This window comes from Pongo pygmaeus, chromosome 21 (assembly GCF_028885625.2).
Source record: "Pongo pygmaeus isolate AG05252 chromosome 21, NHGRI_mPonPyg2-v2.0_pri, whole genome shotgun sequence".
Taxonomy (NCBI): Eukaryota; Metazoa; Chordata; class Mammalia; order Primates; family Hominidae; genus Pongo; species Pongo pygmaeus.
The window spans coordinates 46,826,207-46,837,008 of NC_072394.2; the positions used below are offsets into that span (position 1 = coordinate 46,826,207).

General features: G+C 48.4%; 1 protein-coding gene across 1 annotated transcript; it reads right to left on the minus strand.

Annotated features, from left to right (window-relative positions):
- Positions 1-1,778: 1,778 nt before the first annotated feature.
- FITM2 (fat storage inducing transmembrane protein 2) lies at positions 1,779-10,111 on the minus strand. Its single transcript, XM_054468025.2, has 2 exons — positions 9,869-10,111; positions 1,779-6,162 (listed from the first exon to the last, which is right to left on the minus strand). Exons 1-2 carry the CDS (start codon positions 10,039-10,041, stop codon positions 5,547-5,549), a joined length of 789 nt encoding a protein of 262 aa, XP_054324000.1. The 5' UTR covers positions 10,042-10,111; the 3' UTR covers positions 1,779-5,546.
- Positions 10,112-10,802: the final 691 nt, after the last annotated feature.

The following is a 10,802-nucleotide window of genomic DNA, read 5'->3' on the forward strand; positions in this document are numbered from 1 at the left end:
ACCAAGAAACCAGCTGCCACAACAGCTCTGAGTGGGAGTTTCTTTTCATGTTGTTTCCAAAAATAAAAGCCATAGTCAGCTTGGGAAGAACTTTTCATCAAGCAGAACAGAGAAACAGAGTAGAAAAGATTCAAAGAGTTGGTGAGATTATCCAGTCCACCCCCATCGTTTATTACAGGAGGAAATTGAAATCCAGAGATGTTGAGTGACTAGTTCAAGGTCACACAAAAGAATGGAAAAACCAGCAGCAGAACCCAGCTCAAACCCAGCTCAAAGCCAGGTGCTCTAACTTCCAGCTGAGCATCTTAGTCCATTTTGTGCTGCTATAACAGAAGACCACAGACTGGGTAACTTATAAAGGACAGTGATTTCTTACAGTTCTGGAGGCTGGGAAGTCCAAGATCAAAGGGCTGGCATCTGGCTAGGGCCTTCTTGCTACATCATCCTATAGTGGAAGGCAAAAGGGCTAAAGATTTTGGGGGCTAGGGGACAAACTCATCCTTTATAAAGATGCTCCTCTCATGGTAACAAACCCACTCCCCAAATAATGGCATTAATCCATTCATGAGGCCAGAGGCCTCATAACCTGATTACCTCTTAATGGTCCCACCTCTCAATGCTGTTGCATTGGGGATTAAGTTTCCAAGACATGAACTTTGGAAAATACATTCAAACCACAGCACTGAGTGCTCTTTATGTTATAGCAGGGAGTATCTGTGATCTCCACTCACAGTCCTTTAAGGCTAACTTCCTTCCAATCTCAGTTGCTTTTAAAAATGACAGGAAAGTGAGGCTTCTTGAAAATGGATGTCTGCATAAAAATCATGGTAACATATCTATGTGCCTTTGTGTGTGTTGTCCCCACTGCCTTGGATTCCCTTCTCTGCCTAACTGCTTGAACTCCTCCTCATCCATCAAAACCCAAAGAATTACTGCCTTCTTTGAAAATATTCCCTGACTCTCCAGGGCCTCTGGTTGTTCCCTGCTTTATGTTCTTGGCCCTGACCTTGCCCCAGCACTCAGAACACTTTATGGCAGGACTGGTTCTTCCCCATGAGAGTGAAAACTCTTCCAAGGCAGAGATGGACCAAATTCATCTTTGCAACACCAGCACACAGCTTAAGCTACAAAAGGATGGACTTTGAACCACAATCTCCATGAGGAGGGGAGTTTATCATTCCACCCCAGCTCCCAGCTCACAGTGTGAGCCCAAGAAGGGTTTGTTACTGCTGAAGGAATCTGAACAGGGAAGTTCTGCAACGGGAGGGGATTCTGATCCTGGAGCCACGGAGCTTTCGACAGACACTTCCTGGACGTGCCAAGCAGGTCAGGCTGACAAACAAGTGGGCACTAAAAGGCACAAGAAGCTCTCACATGTGTACAGGCTTCCAGGGCTACAAAGCACTTGCAAAGGTGACCTCATCTGAGTAAACTTTGAAAGTGCTCTTCAGTGTTGCTTCTGTGAGGCCTACTTCACTTTTTACCAAGAGAACTGCTCCCAAGTCTGGCTGATCCTGACCTCAGGACTGTAAGACACGAAGGTGGCACACAGGGAAGGAGTAAGTCAAGCTAAGAAATACATGTCTGAACATGCGTTTATATTACAAGACCTAGGGGGAAAAACAGGAGCAACTCTAGCCATAAAATAACCTGTATGTGACAAGTTAAATTGAGAAAGAATTACCTACTTTCACAAAGTGGGCTGAAGTTTACTGGGCTCTGCACTTCCTTAAGAGTATTAGAAAAGAACACACAAAATGCTGAAATGCGGAATTTCATTATCTCAGTTTACTTTAATTTGCTTGTTTACACACATGATCTGTGTGTACATAACAGTGGCAAGAGCCATTCTCTAAATACAATCTGGTACCCAGACTATGACAGATGCATGTGGAAAATGAGGCGTCAGTGAATTAATCTCAACATAGAGAGGCAAAATAAGCATGGCAGTATTCTATAATCACAGATGCCCCCAGAGCCTGGGGGTGACCAACACTTTTCAACATAATACAAGACAATTTTAACAAAAGACCCAGACTCCAAATGGCACCCAAAATATATTCATTTCTCTGCCTTTTCTAACGGAGTCAGAAAGTTCTAAAGGCTTACTCAAGAAAAAGGAGGCAGGGAGACTATGGCCTGCTAAGCACAGATGCTGAGCACTTTACATGCACCATTTCCCTTCATCATCTCCACCTGACAGATGATGAAAACGAGGTTTGCCATGATCACACAGCTATCAGGAGTGGTGCCAAGATATGAACCCACATCTCATGTTTGCTTGAGCCCAAATCCTTTCACTTATGTCAAGCTGTTTCACATAGGAATAGAAAGCATGCTCCCAAGGAAAAGGCAAAGGGACTAAGCATGGACAAGTGGCGGAAGCCTCATCGATACAGAAGGCTCTGCAATTGACACTTTCCACATACAGTTAATTTAGTGCTGAGCCCGAATCAGACCCATGTGGGATAAATATCTGGAGATTTAAGTGTCACAAATGAACTTCTGGGGTCACCCTGTGCCTATTCCCTTTTGGTGCTGAACATGACACTTAGGAGAGCCTTTTTTTTTTTTTTTGAGACAGAGTCTCACTCTGTCGCTCAGGCTGGAGTGCAGTGGTGTGATCCTAGCTCACTGCAACCTCTGCCTCCTGGATTCAAGCGATTCTCCTGCCCCAGCCTCCTGAGTAGCTGGGATTACAGGTGTGTACCACCACACCTGGCTAATTTTTGTATTTTTGGTCAAGATAGGGTTTTACCATGTTGGCTAGGCTGGCCCGACCTCAAGTGATCCTCCCATCTCAGCCTCTCAAAGTGCTATGATTACAGGTGTGAACCACTATGCCTAGCCTAGAAGAGCTTTCAATCCCTTCAACAAGCCCCTGCCATCTACTCCATGGCCACTCCCACCACTGGTTTATGGGCGTAGGCAACAGAGGGTCACATCTTACCAACGCCTCCAAAGCACCATGGCGCCACCTCCCATATCTCATCACCTGTGTTTCTGCTCCTTTTGGATGCAACAAATCATGACTCATTGTGATTGATAAAGTTAACCTGCAACTTGATGGGATATGAAATATTTAAAATATATCTTTATAGTAAAAGATTTTACACCGAAGATTCACCCTCAACCACCTAACCTTGAGTGAAGCCAGTCAGGCGTAGTGCTTCTCAGTTAATGCTACTATTAGGCTAAATTGGAGAGAGGGGCATCAAGGTGGCTTTAAGGGTGATTACCCCAACAGCGAGGGGCTCAGTTTGAAAGGCTTAAGGAGACAGTCTGGGAGAGAAGAGGGGACATCTTATCACAGGGCGTGGAACTGTGCCTTTGTGGATGGAGGTGACAGGATTTCTAACCCTTCCCAGCATTGTCACAGCAAAGGCCACAGAATGACAAAGCTGGAAACTGAAAAGTGCTGCAAAGGGGAGAGAAAAAGGAAACTGATTTCAAGTCCAGCTGAACAGGCCCAGGTATGGTTTGGTTTAGTTTGGTTGGTGATGCAAGTAACAGGTGGGAGGGACCACAGCCATGCCACCCTTCAATAAGGGTGATTTTGCAAACAGGTTGGCTTTTTGCCATCAGAGGGAGGCATTTTACTTCACTTCTGAATTATTATAATCTTGTCCAAAAGGTACAGATGCCCTGGGCCACAGCAGTGATCAGTGCACTCAGCACATGACCCTGAAGCACACTGTTCAGTCTATATCACTGATATGTGGTCAGGGACGTTTCGGTGCAAGAACGCATTCTGCAAAATTACCTTGATTCACTTTAAAATTCATCAGGTTGTTACTAAAATGCCTGCTTTCTGGTTTGATTATCTTATTTATTTATAGAAACCGGGGTCCCACCATGTTGCCCAGGCTAGTCTCAAACTCCTGGGCTCCAGTAATCCTCCCACCTCAGCCTCCCAAAGTGCCAGGATTATAGGTGTGAGCCACTATACCTGGCCCAGGTTTCATTGCTAACAGAGAAAACAGCCCCATGAGGTGGAATTTAAGACTGTAAGCCCGGAGTTTGGTTTATAACAAGTACATTAGTGTTCTAAACCAACCAACCAACAAACAAACAAACCCTCAAAACAACCTACATGTACCAGAGTGCAGCACTGGCCTTGTGAGTTATTTTCAGTTTTGTCAACAAAGAACAAATGCCATAGCTCTTACCAAAAACTGTAAAGGATTCGCTCAAAATAGAAGAGAAAAAAAGTAATCTTATTGCTCCAAAAAAACCAGCATATAGTAATAGAAAACATGGACAGAAAATGATCATAGTCCATTACGTATGAATCGTCCAATACTTGGTCAGAGAGGCACTGCATCTAAAAGGGCCTGTTTTGGTGGCTAATCGCAAGTCAGTTGCAATATGTAAACATTTCATGGATGAAACAAATATTACAACCAGAGAGTGTCCTTCAGGCATCTGGGTGTTTTTATAAAGAACCCTGCCTAAGCCGGGCGCGGTGGCTCATGCCTGTAATCCCAGCACTTTGAGAGGCCGAGGCAGGCGGATCACCTGAGGTCAGGAGTTTGAGACCAGCCTGACCAACATGGAGAAACCCTGTCTCTACTAAAAATACAAAATTAGCTGGGCGTGGTGACGCATGCCTGTAATCCCAGCTACTCGGGAGGCTGAGGCAGGAGAATCGCTTGAACCTGGGAGGCGGCGGTTGTGATGAGCCGAGATCGGGCCATTGTACCCCAGCCTGGGCAACAACAGCAAAACTCCACCTCAAAAAAAAAAAAAAAAAAGAAGAACCCTCCCTGAAATAGATGCATATGCAAAACTGACCAATGGGAAATACTGTTTTGTTTTGTTTTTTCTTTTTTGAGATGGAGTCTGCTCTGTCACCCAGGCTGGAGTGCAGTGGTACGATCTCGGCTTACTGCAACCTCCATCTCCTGGGTCCAAGCAATTCTCCTACCTCAGCCTCCTGAGTAATTGGGATTACAGGCTCCTGCCACCACACACAGCTAATTTTTGTATTTTTAGAAGAGACGAGGTTCGCCATGTTGGACAGGCTGGTCTCGAACTCCTGATCTCAGGTGATCCACCCACCTCGGCCTCCCAAAGTGCAGGAATTACAGGTGTGAACCAACATGTCTGGCCGGAAAATACTGTTAAGTAACAGCAGTAAGAGCCATGAAAATCCAAAGACAACTAGAACCAGAGAGAAGGCAGCAAAGGAGTCCCAAGGCTCTGGCCTCTCCTTTAGCCACACCATAGAGGCTTTCCTGATTCTGCCCTTTTGCTGAGCCTTAGCTCCCCACTCTAGGGACAAAAGGAGTGTTCCAGATAAAGGTCAAGTCTTACCAGGGACAAAAAGTGCCTAACTGGGAATGGTGGTGCTTGCAACACTGATGATGTCGCCAAGAATAGTCTGAAGACTAAACTCACTCCCCAGACTTCAGCACCACCCACCAAAACTGCCTGGTACACTTTCCCTCTGAAGTAGGATCAATAATTTAGCCAAATAACTAAGCAAAATATATATTTGAAAAATAGATTAGCCATTGTCCTTCTGTCCCCCCTCTGTTACTCTTTTATTTCTTGTAACTATCTTGCTTCAAATTCAAACTACAACTCTGGGGAGGAAGTCCTGGGGAAAAGGCTTTTGGATACCAAAACCTGTATGTCCCGTACCAGCTAAGCAAACCGAACAAGGTGCCAAACACCTTCTGGGACAAGTTGTGGAAATAAACAGCTGTGCACAGAAACATCAACACCCAGATGAAAGTCAGAATGCCCAGGGCCACAACCAGGGTGGTGATGGCGGTGTGGAGGCAGTGGCTTCGGTCCGTCTTCACCTCATGCAGCACAGACATCTCTTCTACAATCATGAGGGCGCAGAAGGTCAGCAGGAAGGAGTGACCTGAGATGTCAAAGCCATGCCAAAAGCCCCCTTCCTGGTGGCACTGCTGCTTGCTCTGGTGTTCCTTTCTGACCCCCTCCAGGGCCGGGGACTGGTAGCAGCTGCCTGTGTAGTGTTCGATGTTGGAGAAGATGGAGGTGCAGATGTACCAGATGGCTGTGCCCACAAGCAGGGTGCTCAGCCGCCGCAGGACCAGGCCAGCCTTGCCAGTCAGATGGTAGTTGGTGAGGGCAATGAAAGGCAGGAGGAGACAGAACGTCCAGGCCCAGGCCACTTTGACAAAATACCTGACAGAGGAGGAAAGTGGAAGTGAAGAGAGGGAACACGGCGGAGAGGACACCATGTCAGGACTCAGGTCTCTACACTGTCAGGGGAGGGAAAATGAGAAAACTGATCAAAGCTACAGCTCATAGCAACTATCATGTTTTAAATACTTACCATATACTTCACTTACTAAGTACTTTATTTGTTATTTTATTTATTTTTTTTTTTTGAGACAGAGTTTCGCTCTGTCACTCAGGCTGGAGTGCAGTGGCACAATCTCAGCTCACTGCAACCTCTGCCTCCGGGTTCAAGCAATCCTCCTGCCTCAGCCTCCCGAGTAGCTGGGACTATAGGTGTGCATCACCCCGCCTGGCTAATTTTTGTATTTGTAGTAGAGAAGGGGTTTCACCATGTTGGCCAGGCTGGTCTCGAACTCCTGGCCTCAAATGCTCCGGCCACCTTGGCCTCCCAAAGTCCTGGGATTACAGGCATGAGCCACTGTGCCCAGCCCTCCCCTCCTCCCCTACCCCACCCCTGTGTAAGTACTTTAAATGTATTAACCAGGTAATCCATTAACAACTCTATGAGTTAGCCAGGCGAGGTGGCTCACGCTTGTAATCCCAGCACTTTGGGAGGCCGAGGCAGGCTGATCACGAGGTCAGGAGATTGAGACCATCCTGGCTAACACGGTGAAACCCTGTCTCTACTAAAAATACAAAAAATTAGCCAGGCGTGGTGGCAGGCGCCTGTAGTCCCAGCTACTCGGGAGGCTGAGGCAGGAGAATGGCGTGAACCCAGGAGGTGGAGCTTGCAATGAGCCGAGATTATGCCACTGCACTCCAGCCTGGGCAACAGAGTGAGACTCCGTCTCAAAAACAAAACAAACAAAAAAACAACTCTATGAGTTAAGTACTATTATTATCTGCCTTTAACAGAGAAGAAAACTGAGACAGAGGGAGGTGCCACACCAAAAGTGGAGGCCGGAAGTGGAGGAGCCGGGATTCAAATCCAGGATCTGTGGTCTTAAGCACTATGTTATTTACTTAGGAAAATAATAAAAATAAATAATAATAATTGAGCATTTACCAAATGCCAGGAGCTTTCACACACATTCACTTTCCCATAGAGCACTCACATTTACCCTGGGAGGAAGGTGCCATTGTTCCATTTTATAGACAAGAAATCTAAGGCTCAGAAAAGTTCAGTACCTTGCCAGGGTCACACTCACACAACCAGTATGCACAGATTAAACCACGGTCTGGACAGCCCCCAGGCTCATGCTGTTTCTCCCATACCATATGTGGTTTTTTATTTTTTATTTTTATTTTTCTGAGACAGGATCTCACTCTGTCCCCCAGGCTTGCGTGCAGTGGCACAATCACACGTCACTGCAGCCTCAAACTCCTGGGCTCAAGCAATCCTCCTGCCTCAGCCTCACAAATAGCTGGGATTACAAGTGTGTACCAATGTGCCTCGCTAATTTTTTTTTATTATTATTTTTGTGGAGATGGGGCCTTGCTGTGTTGCCCACACTGGTCTTGAACTCCAGGCCTCAAGCAATTATCCTGCCTCAGCCTCCCAAAGTGCTGGGATTACAGGTATGAGCCATGCACCTGGCCTGGTTCTTTCCTAATGGCAGAAACAGTCTTACAACAATGAGCTTTACTTTAAGCCAAAGACACAGGTTCAAATCTTGACTCTGACTTAACTTTATACCTCCTACCTCTCCAGCCCTCAGTTTCTTCAGCTATTAAACAGAGCTGGGGGGACCAAATGATTTTTTTTTTTTTTTTTTTTGTGACAGAGTTTTCACTCTTGTTACCCAGGAGTGCAGTGGCACGATCTTGGCTCACTGCAGCCTCTGCCTCCCAGGTTCAAGCAATTCTCCTGCCTCAGCCTCCGGAGTAGCTGGGATTACAGGCACCTACAACCACACCCGGCTAATTTTTGTATTTTTATTTATATTTATTTATTTATTTATTTTGAGATGAAGTCTCACTCTGCCATCCAGGCTGGAGTGCAGTGGCATGATCTCAGCTCACTGCAACCTCCGCCTCCCAGGTTCAAGTGATTCTCTTGCCTCAGCCTCCTCAGTAGTTGGGATTACAGGCACGCACCACCACGCCCGGCTAATTTTTGTATTTTTAGTAGAGATGGGGTTTCACCATGTTGGCCAGGCTGGTTTTGAACTCCTGACCTCAAGTGATCCACCTGCCTTGGCCTCCCAAAGTGCTTGGATTACAGGTATAAGCCACCGCGCCCAGCCTGGTTCTTTCCTAATGGCAGAAACAGTCTTGCAACAAGGTTTTACTTTAAGCCAAAAGACCCGGGTTCAAATCTTGACTCTGACTTAACTTACTATACCTCCTACCTTTCCAGGCCTCAGTTTCTTCAGCTATCAAACAGAGCTGGGAGGATCAAATGATTTTTAAGATCCCTTCTATATCCCAGGATTCACTAGTTCCCTCTCATTAATCAGCACAGAGGCTTGGAACAAACTCCAGGATCCATGGCTACCTTCAAACAACAGGGGCGTGTTGTCAGCCAGGCCACTTGGCTCCCAGCTCACCTAGGCCAGAGGAAGCAGCAGCTGCCTTGTCCGCCTCCCCAGTGCTCACGAAGGGTGGCTGACTTAAACCCAGGACAGAGACTTGGGGCCACTATCACTCTCATGATCTATTCTTAGCCCAGCCTCTCAGGGTGGGTGAGGAAGGAAGGTGGACCAAGGACTGAAGGACTCTTTTCTAGGTTCCAATGGCTTCTCAGGCACCACCCCCGGGCCTGTCACTAAAATCTTCACTGGGACTGATAAGGAAGATCTTGCCAGAGCCAAAACCCGTCAGGCATTTGAGGAAGCTGCCTGTGAAAGGAACCAGGGTTTCAAGCAGATAACCAAAGTTGGGCTGACTTTCAGGACACGCCGGAGACACTTATTCTGGAAAACTCTTAGGCTCACATCAAGGGAGCAGTTTTATCTTTCAGAGTTTCCCTTTATGACTGCAACAGAGTTTTTGTGCAATAAACTTACTAACCGGGAGTTTTGAAAAAAGCAAGCAAGCAAGCAAAGGAGTGGATGGGTGGAGTTAAGGAGATGTCTCAAAGCGCCCAGCTGTGATTGCTTTTCTGGGCCTCTGCCATGCATTCTGAGTGGCTGAGATGATCCAAGGAGATCCAGGGGAAAGGGCACAGACTAGGGGGTTCCAGTCCTCTGTGAGTATCTCACAGGCGGGGGCTCTGCCTGTCACAGGCTGGGGCGAGGCTCTTCCACAGGTCGTAAAGGGATTCTCTCACGCGCTGGAGGGATCTGATCTGACGCAGGGTGGGGTCTGCGCGGGGTCTGACACAGGCAGGCAGGACAGAGGTGAGGTGGCATCTCCCAAACTCAGCTCCTAACTCCAAGGGGAGGCGGGGGAGTGGTGACATGGGCTGGTTCATCCCCACCCCATTCCACACCCCTACATATACAGAGACATACACGACCCCGCTTGTCACCACCTGCCCAGTCAAGCTCAGGCTGCCCAAAGTGGGTCTGCAAACACGAACTGCTAGTGACACCAGCTACCCCGGGGCCTCCCAGGCGTGACACGCGTGCAGATGCTGCTGTCACGGCTAGGAGGAGGACCTCCCCTCCAATGACTCGTCCACCACGGCAGCTAGCACCGGCTTCTCTGGGCGAGGCAACAGCGGGCCGGCTCTGGCGGGGACAGCAGAGGACCGGGGTGCACTCACACGTTGAGGACGTTGCGCTTGTTGCTGAGGTAGCTCTCGGGCAGCGGGGACAACTCCTTGAGGAGGGAGCCCGCCAGCATGGAGGCCACCAGGGCCCAGGGCAGGTAGCGCCGCACGGCCGCCCGCACCAGCGTCCCCCGCAACAACCACTCGCAGCGCTCCAGATGCTCCATGCCGGATCTCGTCAGCCACCGTCCTCCTCTCCGTGCCCTCTCGGCCACCGTATTGCCCTTCGCCCGGACCTGCGCCTCCACCGCCCTTCGAGCGCATGCGCACTGCCCGCGAGTCCCACCGCTTGAGGCGTGCTGGGGCTCCGGAGCCGGCGCGCTCCCCCTCGTGGCCGCTGATGCCTCTGGCGCGTGCCGGTCCCCGAACTCTTCGCTCCTCTACTCTGCGCTCTCCTGGCCGCCCCCTCTCCCCGAGCCTCCGCGTCTTGCACTGGTCTGGGAAAAAGCGCTTGTGAAAGTATTTGCTGGAGGCTGGAAGAGGATGAATGTAGCCCTGGAGAATTGGAGCAGTAGTCACAGCATCATTTGGTCTTTCTTGGAGCCTCGGAGACACCTCTGCCATCTGAGCCTTAGTTTTCTCACCTGTAAAATGCGGGAGACAAGAGGAGATCAACCTTTCCCAAAAGCTAGTTTATGAGCTCAGGGATTCATTACGTTGGTACAGGTAGAGGGACATGAGATGAAGTTTCCTTAGGAATAATTATTGTATTTATTTATTTATTAGTTAGTTAGAGAGGGGGGGGGTCCCTCTCTGTCGCCGAGGCTGGAGTGCAATGGCACCGTTGCAGCTCACCACAACCTCAAATTTCTGGTCTCAAGCAATACTCCCACCTCAGCCTCCCGAGTAGCTGGGACCACAGGCGGGCGCCACCACACCTGGCTAATTTTTTTTATTTTTATTTCTGTAGAGACAGGGTTTTGCTTCG

Bases quoted from the DNA above. Each gene is read 5' to 3' on its own strand.
- FITM2 (XM_054468025.2), bottom strand. From the start codon at position 10,041: ATGGAGCATCTGGAGCGCTGCGAGTGGTTGTTGCGGGGGACGCTGGTG. The intron at 6,163-9,868 runs GTGAGTGCACCC...CTCCTCTGTCAG, and splicing joins AAGCGCAACGTCCTCAACGT to GTATTTTGTCAAAGTGGCCT.